The following is a 17,450-nucleotide window of genomic DNA, read 5'->3' on the forward strand; positions in this document are numbered from 1 at the left end:
ATAATTCCATGTGAGCACTTCTGTAATCTTCCACCTCATGATCATCGTCCATGAGAATAATCGATAAGCACCGTCCATGACCATCATCAATGAGCATCTTCCATGAGCATCGTCAATGACCATCATCGATGAGATTCTTCCATAAGCATCATCGATGAGCATCTTCCATAATCATCATCAATGAGTATCTTCCATGAGCATCATCGATAAGGATATTCCATGAGTGTCTTCCACGAGTATCATCAATGATCATCTTCGATCATCATCATCGCATGAGTATCTTCCATGAGCATCATTGATGAGCATCTTCCATAAGTGGCTCACCAAGGGATGCCATGGCTCATCAAAGGAACACATGTGGCACACCTTGATCATGGAGTAGCGCATCTACCTCCAAGGATGGCGTATCCACTTCTAGATTGCACATCTTCATCGTAGAGCATCACAGGATGCTCCATACCCTTCCTAGGTGGTCCATACCTCCTTCTAGAAGATATGTTCCTTTGTCATTTGATTCGTTCCTTTGTATGATGATCCATTCCATTCTTAGATGATCCATTCCTTTTTCACATGCTCAATGAAATCTAAGTGCTCCATATTGATTTCTAATGCTCCATTGCAACTCCAAGTGCTCCATGTTGATTCTAAGTGATCCATGTTTGACAAGACTTCATACCCTAACAATGTCCCTCTTGAAGGCTTGAAAAATTCAACTGCCATTCAAATTATTCATCATTCTTCAATCATACACTCTCAATCTCTCTCTCTCTCTCTCTCTCTCTCTCTCTCTCTCTTTATGCCAACCCCCATTCCTCAAAATCTTGGACGGGCAGCTAAAGTTATGCCAACTTCAACTTTTTAGTGGTAAGCACCTTAGTTCCTTCATCTGATGTGTTCACTATAATATGGAATTTTTTCAACTTAGCAGCCCATTGGTTCATTACATCAAACTCTCTAGTCAACCGCATCTTAAGCTCATTGATCTTTTGCATGTTGGAACCAACAATCAACACGACATCAACATTCAACACAAGGATGATGTACGAGGACCTTAACTTCTTCAGGTAATATCTGTGATCAACCTTAAATCTTTTGAACCCACTCCTCTTCATAAATTTATCAAACTTCAAATACCACTGCATTTTCCTTTTTCTTGAACACCAACTTTGTAACGACCCAATTTTCAAGTCCAAAAATTTCTTTTTAAGTAACTGACTCATAAAAACATTCATAAGAAAATACTGTGAAAACACATCATCTCATAAAACAATGTATCATGTCTGAAAACCCAAGTCATAAAATAATAACATATCAGAGTACAATCCCAGTAAACTCCATGCGGAAATCATGTGTGTGTGTGATGCGTTGCTACACTGCCGGCTCCTTCCCCTTAGACGAAGAGGTACCTGAAACCAAAACTAAAACTGTAAGCACAAAGCTTAGTGAGTTCCCCCATCATACCACATAACATACAATATCGTCGGTATCTTTCAACCGGTAATCATCGTCGGTATCTTTCAACCGGTAATCATCATCGGTATCTTTCAACCGGTAATCATCATCGGTATCTTTCAACCGGTAACCGTCATCGGTATCTTTCAACCGGTAACTGGGGACTATTCCACCCCCTACCACTAGCATACAACAACAAGATATAAACATACAGTCAGGCATATCCGGGTACTGACCTACCCTTCGGTCCTATGGACCGCTGTCAGGGAAACTAATCCCTATTATACACGTAACATATCATACAGATAAAACTCATGACCAAAGCACGTAACCAGACCAAGATAATTATCACAAAGACAATCATCTTCTAAATACTCCTCTTTGGTGGGCTGGCATTGTGGCCTTAGACCCACCCCTACTGGAAGGTAACTCACCTCGTACGTGTAGCTGTTGATAATCTATGCGGGAAACCTCTGTCCGCTGCTGCTCCGGAAATCCTCTGGCTACAATCCCCACAAAACACTCGGTCAGAATCTGATATCTACTCTTAGGGTAAAATGACTATTTTACCCCCAACCAAGTCCAAGTCAAAGTCAACTTCCAGTTGACCCGACTCGCCGAGTTGGGCCGTCAACTCGTCGAGTCCCTTCCCTTTACTCGTCCTTATCCACGACTCGAGTCGTCAAGTTTGGCAACGACTCGACGAGTTCCCCTTCTTTACGAACATCAATGAACCTTCATCCGACTCGCCGAGTCGTATGAACAACTCGTCGAGTTCACCTTCAACTGATGAACAAGTCCTGACCTTGACTCGCCGAGTTGTATGAACAACTCGTCGAGTTCATCTTCAAATATAAGAAGATTGCCTTGGACTCGCCGAGTCTGTTCTAGCACTCGTCGAGTCCCATGAACTCCAGGTCTAAAACTAAGTCCAATGCGTTGGGTCACTCTTTTTGTCCTGCTACAACCCTTCTAACACCCAACTGAGTTCTTTAACCCTCAACAAATATGGGACTCAAAGCCTTGGACTCGTCGAGTCCCAAGAACGGACTCGCCGAGTCGATAACGTCCACACCCTAAATCCTCGATTTCTGATGTACAACACTTGTCCAAATGATAGATCCAAGCCCCTAAGCTCGATCTAGCACGTAAAGTTACGAACTTTACGTGCATGCATGGGACTTTTGAGCCAAAAAGGCTCTAAAATGGCTCTTTTGTTGCATGGGGCCTTCCTTGGGTGCAAAAGCAACCCAAATCTGCCTTGTGACTCTCCCCAAGTGCTAGATCCGAAGTCTTGACCCCCAACCATGTTTGCAATCATGGTTGGCTACCTCATATGGCTTAAAAAGCCCTAAATCCTCCCCAAAAAGGGATCTAACAAACAAGCAAGCAAGGTACAAACTTTATACCTTTCAGAGACTGCAAATGATGAACCAAACTCGAATCCTTCAGTCTCCTCTTGATCCTTCTATGCTCTTCCTCCTTCCTTGAGGTCAAAACCCACAAAAATCACTCAAAAGCCTTAGATCTTGCACCAAAACACTTAGGGTTTGCTATGGAGGGTTTCTGGGAGCATAAAGGGGCGATGGAGGCTGCATAAGGTTGTTTAAATAGGGTGCAAACCCTCAGATTAGGGTTTTGTCCAGTCAGAGCCTACTCGTCGAGTCCGAGACCCAACTCGACGAGTCCATCACTTAAATCCCGCGTCTCATCCCGCTTCTACTCGGCGAGTTGGGCCTTCAACTCGCCGAGTCCCAGGCCAAAAATGCACAATCACTTAAATAAAATACATACCAGGAACCAGGTGCTACAAACTTTTTCTTACCAACTGTAAGAGTACTTTATGGATGTGCCTTCTTGATGTCTCTTTCTAGGTTATCATCAATGAGATAAGTTCTAGACACATCTAGCTGCTCTAGATGGAGATTATCAAAGGTCACTACATTCAAGATGGAAGTACTTGTAGTCATTTTCGCAACTGGAGAATCGTCCAGTCACACCCTCCGCTGCCGGCGGAAACGCCGAGGTACATGACATAAACCATTAATTAGAGTTATTGAACATACATTGAACAGTACAAATATAATCTTCTATTATTACCGAAATAGAAATTACATTGAAAGACCATTACTAAATCGAGACATACGCCTAACAATTCAGTGTTTACAAGGGTATAATAAAAATAACGAAGTGCCTTCGGAGCGAACACTTCCGACCTGCTAAATAACCTGAGAATACATGCATTTAAAATACGTCAACAAAATTGTTGGTGAGTTCTACAGGTTTTGACATAAAGTATTTTTAATACCAAAAGCGTTTTATAAAATTTATCTGGTTGACCAGCTTTTATAAATACGCACCTTTATATCAAAATTATAAGATAATTGAGTTATAAAAATGTATTTGGTCTCATTTAGAAACATCATGCGTTCAAATCCAAAATTTCAAAATTTGGCAAAATACATATAAGTAAGTCAAACTTATATAAAAAGATATACGGTTCTCATGACCAAAATGCTTTTTATATAAGGATTTTGAGTTCCAATTTATATAAAGATAAAATCATATCGCGTCTTATGAAAACATAAAATGGCCAACTTTACTATAGAAATCTTGTATAAGCGTTTGTATCGTATATATGTAAAACTCATAAGTTTCGAATTTATAAACTTTGTAAAATCGTGTCGTGGTATTATTTAAGTATTATCTTATTTAATTTGGGAACTGAAACTTAACCAGTGGGGCAAACTCCTCCAACATACATAATGTGTTTCGTACAAGAACAAAGGGTTTAAATAAATAACTTATTAGTTATAAGTTATTAAACCTTAATCAGTCGTGTCATGTTATTAATTAAGTGTTATATAACTTAATATCTGGTATTGAGACTTAGCATTTTGGGTCACAAACTATTCCACTACCCACAGTCTCTTTTAACTAGTATAAGTGAACAAAACACCCGTATAAACCAAATGTCGATTCTATACGGTAACAAAACGAAACTGAGATTTTATGATGAACCCATAACCGAACTTATGACACCACACTTTTACACCGACACCTTAATAGGTTCTGCTTAAATCCCTTACCCCGTTATAACATGTAGTAATATACAATGGTACTAACTTCAGTGCCAAAATCTGTCTCGTCAGACGTAGTTATAGCTAGCAACTCCCAGGCGGGCAGTCGAACCATACAAGATCAATAGTATGACACTTATACCTGTTGTTCGTCGTTCTATGAGGATTAACGGTTATAAAAATAAAGATTTTTCCCACTAAGACACACAATCTTAGTATACCCAACAACATAACTCAAATGGCTTAGGAAACAAACCTAACTCATGTGGCTCTAGAAACAACGTGACACCAATAGGAGACCCTAAAATGTTGGATCCTAACAATGTGTCTAGGCATCCTAGTCCTAAACTTCTTGTTATAAGATTGTTGAATATTTATGATTTTGTTGTTTAGGAATAATATTTGATTGAAGTCTTTTGGTATTGAGATACGCAAAACTTAATGGATTTCCAAATTTCTATTGTCTGTTATAACGCAATTTGGGCAGCATAACAGCTGCTTTTATAACATTTTCTAGGTTTCAACCAACGTGAAACCAACCATTTCCATAATCTTTATAATTTAGGTGATCGGTACAATACAATATTTCACAAATAACGACTCTTAACACTTTAAGTCGATCATGTTATTTATTGCAATAAACTCTATAACTTAGTAAATTGAGTTATATTTTTATAATAAATATAAAAATATATTAATAAATTCTTGATTCATTTTTACATAACCTTATATATATTAAAAGTTAAATTTGATAATATTAACTAATAATGATATAATTTCATAAACTAGGTCTTTCCATCAAATTTGAAAATGTACTTTCGTTTATACGCAAATACTATTTTTGGTCATTTTTAATATCTTTCCATACTTCCATGAGATACTTTAACTTATACATATAAAATCATTATTTTTGTGACTTATAATATCAAGTTGTGTTATTATAACAATCTACTTATAATCTTGTGATTTTTCTTAATAATTATGTTCATATTTCACATAAAGTATAAATATATCATCTTTTAACAATCTACTTTAACATAATAGATTTACTAGTGATTTATCATATTTTTAGATTGCTATTTCATAAACTTTTGACCAATAATAAAGTATGATGCTATTTTGTGTATAAAACTTAAAAAGCATCAAAACTTTAATAGAAACGCATATATTCTCCACCAAAAGAGGGTCGTAGAGACTCACCCTTGAAGCATGACTTCGATTCGTTCGAAGTTGGTTCATTTGTGTGAAGCTTCGCGTGAAAAACCGTAAGTTGACACTCTTGAACTTTGAAACACTTTTGGGAACATTCCGTAACAAATTAAACTAAATGGATTATTCTTTTTATGATTTAAATCAATAGTACTGATTTTAAATCTAGTAAAATAGTTGTACGGCTCCTTTGTTTAAAATATACAATTGTAGGGTTGTTTTTGTCTAACCAATAAAATAAGAGGCTTGATTTCGTATTTAAAACAAAGGAGGGACTCATTTGATTAAGTAATACAAAAAAGGGAAAATATGGGTCTCGTCTTTATCTGATTCGAGAAAGGGATTCACAAACAAAGCAGTCAAAGAGGTGGTCCAGCAAATATCGAGGAGGGGAAGGGGCAACCACCAATTCCCGATGAGCCGTTCTCTTTTCTAATGTCTCGCCGTCGGATACAGCCCGATAGAAGAAAAGCAGCAGCATCAGACGTCGATGAAGGGAGCACCACTGGTGCTTTGGCTTGGCTGAAGAAGGAAGAAGCATGAAAGCGACAATAGATGGTGAGAGGGGCTGCTCCGGCAGCTCCTCGTTGTTTCTTCCTTTCCGATCCGACAGAAAACGCAAATGAAAGGGGAAAGGTAGATCGGAGATAGAACAACAACAACAGTCGACATTAAGGGAGATTTTGGTACCACTGATCGGTAGGAAAAGAAAGAAGAAGAGGGTGGGTTTTTCTGGTGGTGATTTGCGAAGGAAACAGGGAGACGGAGGCGGCAGCTAGCAATTTCCGGCGACCCTTTCTGGCCCTTTTCTCATTGCCGGTAGCCTCAAATCGGAAGAAAGGAAAGCAACACTGAGGAGGTTCTTATGTGCCTTATTATTTCACCCGTAAACAGCCTCTCCTTGGGGTTGTTTTACTCCTTGATGGCAGCAGCAAAACCTAATGGAAAGAAGGGTGTTTAGGGCCTGTCTATCTCATCAAAAGAAAAAGGGAAAGAAGCCGGAACGAGAGGGAGCAGCTGCCTCCTTTTTGGTTCTCGGTTTTGGCTTGCAAGAGGAGAAATGGATAGAGAAATCGAGAGTAGAGTGGGAAGGAAGATTGATTGTGATTCAATGAATCCATAATTGATCTTATGCAGATTTTTGAGAGACTTTTGTCTACCAAAAGATCTAGGAGTGATCTTGAGAGTACAATGCATTGCATTATTGGTTTATGCAATTGGTTTATATTCATACATGTGGATGTTTTTGTGTGTGAGAAAACCGGTCAAATACATGTATTTGGTTGAATTGCTATTAGGCTTGATATGTATTAATAGTTTCCTTAGTGTGATGTACATGTGTATGGTGTATAAGCGAGTTTGAGAAAGTATATGTGTGAGGAGTGATGATCGAAATTTTGAGTCGTAGAGTGGTTAGAAATTGTTCATATTCATGTACTTAGTATGTTTCTATTAGATTTCAAGTATGTGGGTGTTGTTTGAAAATAATAAATCATGCCAAATACATATACATTCACATACTAAACTCTTTTCATATTTGTATATGTATATAATATCAAGCCAAGAATTGGTCTTTTAATGTCATATATGACATTTATATACAAATATCTTTATATATAGTGATTACATGATCGTCTATTTGTCTTATGAAATTTGGATTTATAAAAACTATAACAATTACATATTAAATTTTGAGAAATACGTTCCTCATACCTATATGTATATAAATTTACACTATTTTAGAAATATTCATTATTTCATCCTTAAGATTCACAACAATTGGGTTGGGTTTCCCACTATTCCTAGAATGACTTTTCAATAATAGAATAATGTCTAAGATAAAGTCGGATGCAAATCATAAGTCTTGAGTTCAAAAACGTGCTAAAAAATATTTTACTAGATTCAGAGCTATTCCAAACGAAGCAGAACAGCTGTTCGTTTCAAGAAAATCAGATAAATACTAATTTTTATAACTTTAAGGAGGCGTAACTTTCTCATATGACATTCGTTTTAGACGTTCTTTATATCCACAAAATCATGAGAACATAATCTATTCAAATTTCTTATCCATAACTCTCAATTAACTTAATGCAAAAAATTATTTTTAACGTCATAAATAATTTTATTTTTTGGTGATTTTCGACTCGATATTCAACGATAGACGATTTGAGCAGTTTAAGATGTTTTGAAACTAATTATGAACATAATATATTTAATATACATTATAAACATAACATTACACACAATTGGTCCTTAATGCATAATGGTTCGCGGTAGTTTGACCGCCGAATTCTGACCGATTTTCACCAATTGTTACACGTCCTCCAGTAATCTTCCCTTGCAAGTTATTCCATCATTTATCTTATCCTTAACCTGAAACATATGACTATTCTGCAGTTTGTTCAACTTGTCATATATAGCCTTCTCCCACTATATAGAGTTCATCCTCAAGACATCTAGTTTTGACCTATTCTCACACATCAACGGGTCATTGGTTGATGGAGAATACCTCATTATAGTACTTTGCTTAGTGGTCCTCTTAATAATAGGAGGTTTAATCTTTGAAGCACCTATAACTCCACCCTCACAACTATTATCACCAGAGCTTCCACTCTTTCCATATTTATCAGAGGTCCCACTGCTTCCTGAACATCTGCCTGTCCTCTGACCGGTGATAGGTCTTGCATGATTCTGATATCCTCCCACTGAAGAAACTAAAGTGGGACTATAACACCACAATGAAATGAAATTGACTTCCTACACTTTAGCGGATTTCCTATCTTCATAAAACTGACTTTCTTCTGTCTGCCAATAGAGAATGGCTTAGAATCACGTGTCATAATCTTTGGATCTGGCGCTCTCCCTTTAGATACAAGCTTCCATATTTATTCCTCATTCATATTAACAAATCTTTAGTGGCATAGAATGGATGTCCCAACTCCTTCAAAAACTCTTGCGTCATCTTCATAAACCTCCACCATATATAGTGTACCATGTTTTCGACCCTTAGCAACGATCAAGTTTCTCTTCTTCACTTTCCACTTTTGATCACCAAATGTAACATGATGATCTTCATTATCAAGTTGCCCCAACTGATATCAACATCCTCTTTAGATCTGGAATGAACTTGTCACTCTTCAAAGTCCAATCCGTACCTAGAGTCATCTTGAGAACCATATCTCCAACACCCATGATATCCAGACACTTGTTATCTGCCATTCTGACCATCCTTTGGTAATTCCTGAAGTTCTGCATCACATCTCTAGAAGGACTAGCATTAAATGATGCACTAGAATCCAAGACCCAGGATTTTATTGAGTTTTCAACTGAACAAATGAGTGGGTCACCTTCAAAATCTTCTGCCACATTCATCTCCTTCTGGCGTTTATCTGTCATGAGCTTTGGGCATTGATTTTTGAAATGACCATTCTCTTTGCACTTCCAACAGGTAACGTCCATATTATTGTTCTATCCACCTCTCCTTCTCGACTTCGATCTTCCACTACCCCTACACCCTCTGTTGGACTCCCTTCCTCTGTCTTTAGTACTCTGAATATTATTGAGAGCTTCTCCAACACTGTGTGTGCATACATCCTCACTAAGGATTAAATTAAGAATGCCTTCGAATGTCAACTTAGCACCCCTAACTAAGCTGCTAATCGCTATCACTATACCGGACGAACTATTAGGCAAGGATGATAATAGTAGCAATTCCATGACTTCATCTTCAAATTTAATCTCAACCGACATCAACCTTAATAGGATTGATTTAAATTCATTAACATGCTCAGTCACCGAGCCACCCTATTTCATCTTCAAATTTACCAATTATCGAATCAAGTAAAATTTATTTGTTGTTGAAGGTTTTTCATACATGTTAGGTAGAGCTTTAATCAAATCACGATTAGTCTTCATATTGACAATGTTCTATGCTACATCCTTTGCCAAGGATAATATCACCACACCAAGTTCCTTCCGATCTAACAAATCCCAATCCTCTTGCTTAATTTCTTCAGGTTTTCTTTCGGATAATGGTTCATGTAAATTCTTCTGGTGGAGTTAGTCTTCAACTTTAATTTGTCCAGAAACTAAAATCATTTCCATTGAACTTTTCGATCTTAACTCGACCATCCTCAGCAATAGCTCTGATACCAGTTTATTGGGTAAAATCAAAACAAGTTAAGCACTTCAGACAAATTTCAAACAAAATTGGGTGATACTTGCGGAATACAACTTTTTGAAAAACTTAAATTAAAACTGAACACAATATTTAATGTGGTTCGGTCAAAGCTACCTACATCCACGGGTGAATGAGAAAGAGAGGGGGATAGAGAGAGAGGATTTATTAAACTTCTAAGAATAATTACAATCACACATAAAGTTTACACCTCACTTGAGCTCTAAAAAATCTATTTTTCTTACTAACTGCTCCAAAGGATGTGTACTCAACCTCATAATGATTCATCTCTTGAAATTACTGTGTACACGCACTCGCAAAGAATAATGAATGGGGATATGAGCTTATTTATAGGAAAGCATGGGAAACCCTAATTCTGATGGGCTAGACCCATCCATAATTATCCCATAAAAGAGATGCCTTAATTTTCAACCAATCACAGAATGCCATGTTCTCACTTCTAGAATCTTCAACCTCATGAGCATCGTCCATGAGCATCTTCTATGAGCATCTTACGTGAGCATCATCGATGAGCATCTTCCATGAGCATCATCTATGAGCATATTCCATGAGCATCATCGATGAGTGTCTTCCAAGATCATCATCGATGAGCATCTTCCACGAGCACCATCCATGATCATCTTCCATCAGCATCATCGTATGAGCATCATCCATGAGCATCTTCCATAATTGGCGCATCAAAGGGACACATGTGGCATACCTACCTCCAAGGATGGCGCATCCACTTCTAGATGGCGCATCTTCATCATGGAGCATCACAGGATGCTCCATTCCCTTCCTAGGTGCTCTATACCCCCTTTTAGAAGTTTCGTTCCATTGTCATTTGATATGTTCCTTTGAAATTATTTACTTGATATTTTGCCCTCTTTGAAATTATTAATTAACATAAAATAATGTGTTTAAGATTTATTTTCTCTTCCAATTAATTAATTATCTCGTTTATATTTCTAATTATATAATTACCGTTTTTATTTGTTAAATCTTTTAAAAAAAAATAATAAATTGAAAAATAAGGCGTAACATCCAAAATCCCTAAGGGATAAGGAATTTTCAAATTTAGATTTATCTACATCTCCTTGGAGATGTATTTAGGGATAAAATAAGACAATTTTGCCTGTAAAACTATGATCAAATTGTTATTTTGCCCATAATTTATTCTTATTTGTTATTGTTTTAATTATTATTATAGTAGAGACCCACCACCTACCCCTATCTCACCTCATCTATTATTATATATATATTAAAGTTGTCACCTCATCTATTATTATATATATATTAAAGTTGTGAAAAGTTTTAACAATAAACATGAGATATTTTGTCCAATTTTGATCCCTTAAATTACATATCCAGTCCCTCTATTTTTTTTTTTATGTGTCACTATATATATTAAAAAGAAGAACTATATATATTAAAGAATAGCAGCAAATGCTATTATATATCCCCACACGTAATCGATCTTCCAGTTTCTTCCTTTCCACCCTTCCTTATCCAAACATTCTGTTCTTTTCATCGGCACAGCCATCCAATCCACCGCCTCCACTTCCTGCACCGATAATCGTCATTCTTTTCTTCAAGATCGGAGCTGTCTCCCCCGCGGCGGAGGCTGCGGTGGTCGTCGACACAAATGAGTTTCTCCGCCTACCATCGGTTCTGATCTCCTACGCTCCTCCAAACCACTGCGCACTCCTCCATCGTCGATCACCTCATATCGACTGGAACCTATCCGATTCATCGTTTTTCAGAGGTGACACTTTGCATTCACTCTACTTTGTTTATTCCACAGAGTCATATACATCAGGGTACCCGTCGTCTTTTTTTACCTCGATCACTACCACCATCAGCCGCCTCATCTGGACCTCAGATTAGGGCTTGATGAAGACCATCGCTCCCACCGGACTCACTCAAACGAGAATGGAGGAGGACGATTGCAGACAAGCATCACTGTTGGGTTAGTTTGATTAATTATATCATATTTATATGTTATTTCACTTTTATTCTTTTATGCCCTTTGATTTAGGAGTCGAAAGTTATATTTGCATTACCATGGTCAAGATTCAAGTGGACAGGATATAACATATGTTTCTGTTATTCTACTCTTCTGTTTAGAAATCGATACCGTTATGTTTTTTCCCGGAAACTATCGGAAGTCGATTACAAGAATTGGAATCCTATTACATGGGTTAGCAAAATCAGGTCAGATCTTTCTTCTCATCTCTTTTGTCAAGTGAAGTCAAATAAATCAATCAGATGTCAAATGGTTCATTTTACCACACAATTCAATTTAATTTCCTTTCCCCTTTCCTTGACTTTGATCCTATTTTGGCTTTCATAAGTGAGTGAGGAAATAATTAGTTCAGATTCCTTCATTATCTTAAAGCTTCTATTTTGGTACTGTGTGTTATTCTCTATGATTCTCAGACACCTGACATTCCAGTAAGATTCACATTTTCTTTCCTTAATAGGCTTTGATCATGAAGAATCCCTTTCATATTTTTAGAAACAAATTTCATCATTAAGAGTTTAATTAATTGGATATAAATCTGTAAATGGTGTGTGGTTCCATTCATTTTTTGGGGTGAGGACCATGGAAAAATTTATGTTTGACAATTGTTGACCATGTCAACATGGTTCATCTGTTTATCTTTTAGATTTCATGGAAAACGTATTGAAGCTTGAACTATCCTTGTATGCAGGTATTGGTTAAAGAGAGCTCACATGTGAGAACCATCATATCAAACAGGCCTAAGCATCTTAATGCTCTTTCTTTTGAAATGGTAAGATAAACATTTTCTATTTATTTCTGTAAAAGAGAAATTATTTTTTGAAGCATTATAACTTTATTATGTAGTCAAAAATGAAACTTGACATATCATTTGTATCTTATCTTTCTAGATATTCCGGCTCTTGGAACTTTTTCATGCCTATGAGGAGGATCCCAATGTGAAGCTGATAATCATGAAGGTACCCCCTCAACCAAAAAAAAATCTAGGAAGAGTATTAATGCTCAATTTTGGAATGTGGATGCAGGGTGAAGGAAGGGCTTTTTGTGCTGGTGGAGATGTTGTAGCTGTTGTTCAGGATATTAACAAAGGTTAGGGTTAGATGCAAGAAAGATGAATGCATTTTCATTATTATTTATCCAATTTTTTGGGTAACTGGAAACTTGGTGCAAATTTTTTCTCAAATGAGTTTACATTGAATTATTTGATAGAAACATACAGTAAACCACAGGTAATCAACTCTCAGAATTCGGTGCTTTCTTTTTAGTTTTTACAAATATAATTATTCATGAAATTCAAAATCTTTCATTTGACCATGATGATCTTTATGTTGACTTCAAATCATATCATATACTTGAAGGTATCACTCCTTAGAGGAATTGTAATGGGAGGTGGTGCAGGAGCTTCAATGCATGGTAGATTTCGAGTTGCTGTTACACTATTTATATCTTCTATGTCCGGTTCGCATTCTTCCAAAGCAGGTATTGAGGTATGAACCGCTCCCGCTTAGGTAGAGGACGGTGCTGGTCGGATTTTAGTCCAGTTAAGCAGGAACCACCGATTTTTTAATGGAATGATCTTCAAGGTATCTCTTTATTTTTACTGTTTTACCCTTTTACACTCTTTACCTGAATGATGGTTCACCTCCTCCATTTCTCACACACTTATCTCATGCTTTGGTGGTCACGGGTCTCCACCCATCTGTCTCTATTGTAGAAACATGCAGAAACAGGAGGCAAGCACTACTAAGTTACAGACGTTTTCTGAAAATACAGGTTGGTTTTAGCGATTTTAATGGGTTCTTTACGGTTTTGGTGGTTGATTATCACGTAATCACCTTATTCCAGATGGATTGTAGGCGCTTAAAAAAATAAATTTTTTCGTTTTTAGGACCATATTGCCCCTGCACACTTTTTATATTAATAAAACCAATTTTCTACAGCTTCAGGACCACATTGGCCCTACACATGGGAAGCATTTGAAAAGGGAGATGATATATCCACATGAAAGCACATGGAAGACGCATCTGAGAAGAGGTAGAGAGTCCACTCTTTTCTATTATACCATTGTACTAAATAAACCTCAATTGAGAAACTATGTTCAAGTTCAAAAAATAACAGTTGAGTTTCAGTTTGATATCTTATAGGTCATAATCCTATAACCTTAAACACATCAAATTTAAGGCTATCTTCGTCACTTAGGTCAAACTTACCGTTTTCTGTCATTTGGCTCATTTAAATCAATGAAGACAACTTAAATTAGTATTTTGGTTAATATAAACTTTGTATTACAGGAACAAAAACGAGCATCCAAACCGTTAATGCTTATTTTGACAATTTAAAAGTCTTTTTTTTTTTGGTTAAATTTTCTTTTATGGTTATTTTGTTAATTTCAATCAGGTTAGACAAAAAAAATTGTCTTTTGGTTTATTTAAACTTGGATTACAAGTACGAAAGAATGAATCTGAACTGTTTTCGTCATTTTGACCAATTAAGTACATATATTTTTTCATTTTCTCAAAATGACAATTTTAAAGTAAGTAAAACAGAAACCATTTTTTCTTTGTAATTATTGTCTTTACTAAAATCACCATTTTCGTTTGTCTCTTTAAATTTCATTTTTGTGTCTTATTTTACTAATCTATGTTTGTCAAAAAATACCAACGTACTTTTTCGATTATTTGAATATGACTCCCATTTCGATCTAAATTTTTATATCATTTGACCATTTAATCCTTTAAGAATCAAAGCGTGTGTACATGGTAAGTGTCCCCTCTAACTTAAATATTCATGTTTCTGATTCTTCCCGATGCAAAAGGAGCTTATCGTAAGTCTTTTATATCTTAATTTATACATTTATTATTTATTTGGTTATTATCATGACAAACTCCTACTTTCTATTATTTGAAATAATGTCTCCAGTTTCTTTGCATTCCTGTGATTAATAAAAGCCTTAGCTTTCAATAGTTGTTTGTTTTCTGTTTTGATATTTGATTTGAATGTAACCGTATTTTACAGTCGTTTATTTGTTTATGCAGGAGGTTCATAAATTTGAAGATTTTGAGGAAGACTTAAAGATTTGAGGCTACGGTGGTATTTGGAAGGTAAATGGTAAGAAGTTGAGTTTACTATTATGTTATATAGTTAGGAATTTCAGTTTACTATCAATTTCGTGTTTTGGTTATGGCTATTTATAAAATTTTGATTTTCTGATCTGCCTTTAGTTAAGAAAATACCATTAGATTACTAATTGTATCATTGCTGTCAAATTTCTGTTATAGATGTTCAAAACGTGGTATGATAAATTATTGCCCTTCATTTCTTGACTGTATTTATTTGTTTTTCAAAGTTTTGATATGTTTTTTTTTCTTTTCTTTTCTCAGGGCTTATGGAATCTAACAAAGCCAAATTGAACTTATTAGCATAGTGTAACACACTGATCAACAAATTGATTCTTTTTTTTTTTTTTTTTATGTTTGTTTGTTGTGGTGACTTTGTTTTTATCAGGTATGTGTGTTGTCATTTTATCAAATGTCTTTTGAGGTAGCCAATGTTATACTTAGACAACACTTAATGAGGAAAAACCCATGAAGTATTTGATCCGTGGAATCCGGCTCTCCAGTTCGATCCCATCAACCAAACGATAAACCCATGAAGTATATATTTCAATAAATAGCTTATCCGACAACAAAAAAGGTATCCATGACGAAACAATATTACTGTCCCATAACAATACTCAAACTATAAACAAATAGTTGATCAAATAACATTTACAAAGAACAAACAACGGAAAAAATTGTCGCATCTGCGGGGCTTCTCACCTAGTTTGGCTTTATATATGCTCTTTTGAGTAGAAGTGGTATTGGTTTAGGAACATTTTACGTATTGAAAGACTACAATTTTATTACATCGTTGATTTATCGTCATCATGGATCTATCACTATTATTTGATGATTCTCTGTGTTGCCTTCTTTTTAAGGCTCTAATTTCTTTGAAAATAGATCTTTTAATTCTTCAAGAATAGGAATGTATATTTGATTCCAAACATATTTTGGGCTTAGTACGAGAGAAAAAAATGGTCTTCATAGATAAAACTTAATAAAAAACATGTAACTTACGATATATACTTGTTATATATTTTTAGATGCAAAACTACAAATAATATATCAAGATAAACAATGAAAAACAAATAAGTCAGACTATCGATGGAATTTAGTTAATTTTTCATTAAATATCATCTTTAAGTAAGTTTACCATACCAAAGAAGAAATTTATTTAACATCATCTTAAATGTTTGTCACTTACTAAATGCCTTTATCAGATTTTTGTTGATTGATATTTATAATCACATGTTTAACAAAGAATGCCTTTACATTCTTCCTGCCAACATCTACTATGAATATACTAACCATATAACTACCATAAACAAAAGGATGCTCTTTAATAAATATATTATTATCCTTTTCAACTCATAGACTAGCTTGCTTTAAATTAAATTTTGTTATTTTAGAAGAAACTCAAAACTAATCATATCACTTCAAACTTGCATGCTTACCACACAATTCCAATCTATTAATTTAATAAACTATTTTATAGAATGGTTTGATAAGAATGGGGGTGGACATCCGATGATTTCCATCTTCATTCATAACGAGTTGAACATGTATCTAACTAATTTTAATCTTGGATATGGGAAAAAATGAAATATATCTAGTTGTTATTACCTAAGGCCGAAAAGTATGGGGCCCTTTGGAACAATGGACCCTAGGTAGTCTCTTGCCCACTGTCTGGGATTATCCTAAATATTAGTAGAGTGGAGAGTGTTTACGATTGTGAGGTGGAGAGATTTATATTTCTAGGGTGGTGGAGGTGGGAAAAAAAATCTAATTTGTCAATGACTTAATGCATTTAAAATGATAAAATGAATATAAGAAACGAATGAAGCCTATCAGTAATAAGCTTTTTTCAACATTTTTTTCCTTTTGGAATAAACTTGACAAATAGTACAAAAAAAAATAGATAATCTTTAATCTTTTAGGTTTACTCTATAAGAATAAGTAAGTTATAAATTTAGACCATATGGAATACCCAAATGGAGTGTTAATCTATTGTAAAATTATAGTTTACCCCTATTCTGTTTTTTGTTGTATTGTTCTTTTGAGATCATCGATGATAACTTCTTTATTTTTTATTAATATTTGTTTGAAATTGAAATGTTCTCTATAAAAAGTACAACTTTGAATGAGTTACCAATAGCTCATGAAATTCAAGTTTGGTGTCCTCTTATTGCAAAGTTGAAATGGAATTAAGTAAAATAACTACTAAATGTTGACATACAAATTATTTAATGAAGTCTGTATGCATGTTAATTTAAAAAGAAATAATAAAATTGATTACTACAAAAAACATCATTAAATTTCAAGTGTGTTATGTCAAAAAGCATCATTAAATTTCAAGTTTGTTATGTTGTGGTGGTGAGTTTGGCATAAATTTAGCATAGGTGGGGTGAGAT

The 17,450-nt window shown here is 35.3% G+C and overlaps 1 protein-coding gene across 5 annotated transcripts; it reads left to right on the forward strand.

Annotated features, from left to right (window-relative positions):
• Window positions 1-11,363: 11,363 nt before the first annotated feature.
• LOC145107544 (3-hydroxyisobutyryl-CoA hydrolase 1-like) lies at window positions 11,364-15,547 on the forward strand. Of its 5 annotated transcripts, none has more exons than XR_013707894.1 (10): window positions 11,364-11,887; window positions 11,957-12,132; window positions 12,633-12,713; window positions 12,832-12,900; window positions 12,967-13,030; window positions 13,300-13,524; window positions 13,656-13,714; window positions 13,882-13,975; window positions 14,977-15,049; window positions 15,322-15,547. XR_013707894.1 is itself a non-coding variant. In XM_079044447.1 (10 exons), exons 2-6 carry the CDS (start codon window positions 12,711-12,713, stop codon window positions 13,432-13,434), a joined length of 291 nt encoding a protein of 96 aa, XP_078900573.1. In that variant the 5' UTR covers window positions 11,364-12,132; window positions 12,633-12,710; the 3' UTR covers window positions 13,435-13,524; window positions 13,656-13,714; window positions 13,882-13,975; window positions 14,977-15,049; window positions 15,322-15,547. The 5 variants fall into 5 exon arrangements, 1 of the variants encoding a protein (XP_078900573.1); XR_013707893.1 differs by having other exon boundaries at window positions 12,046-12,132; XM_079044447.1 differs by adding an exon at window positions 13,151-13,170 and having other exon boundaries at window positions 11,364-12,132.
• Window positions 15,548-17,450: the final 1,903 nt, after the last annotated feature.

Source organism: Lactuca virosa, chromosome 4 (assembly GCF_052849685.1).
Source record: "Lactuca virosa cultivar CGN04683 chromosome 4, Lactuca_virosa_CGN04683_v6, whole genome shotgun sequence".
Classification (NCBI taxonomy): domain Eukaryota; kingdom Viridiplantae; phylum Streptophyta; class Magnoliopsida; order Asterales; family Asteraceae; genus Lactuca; species Lactuca virosa.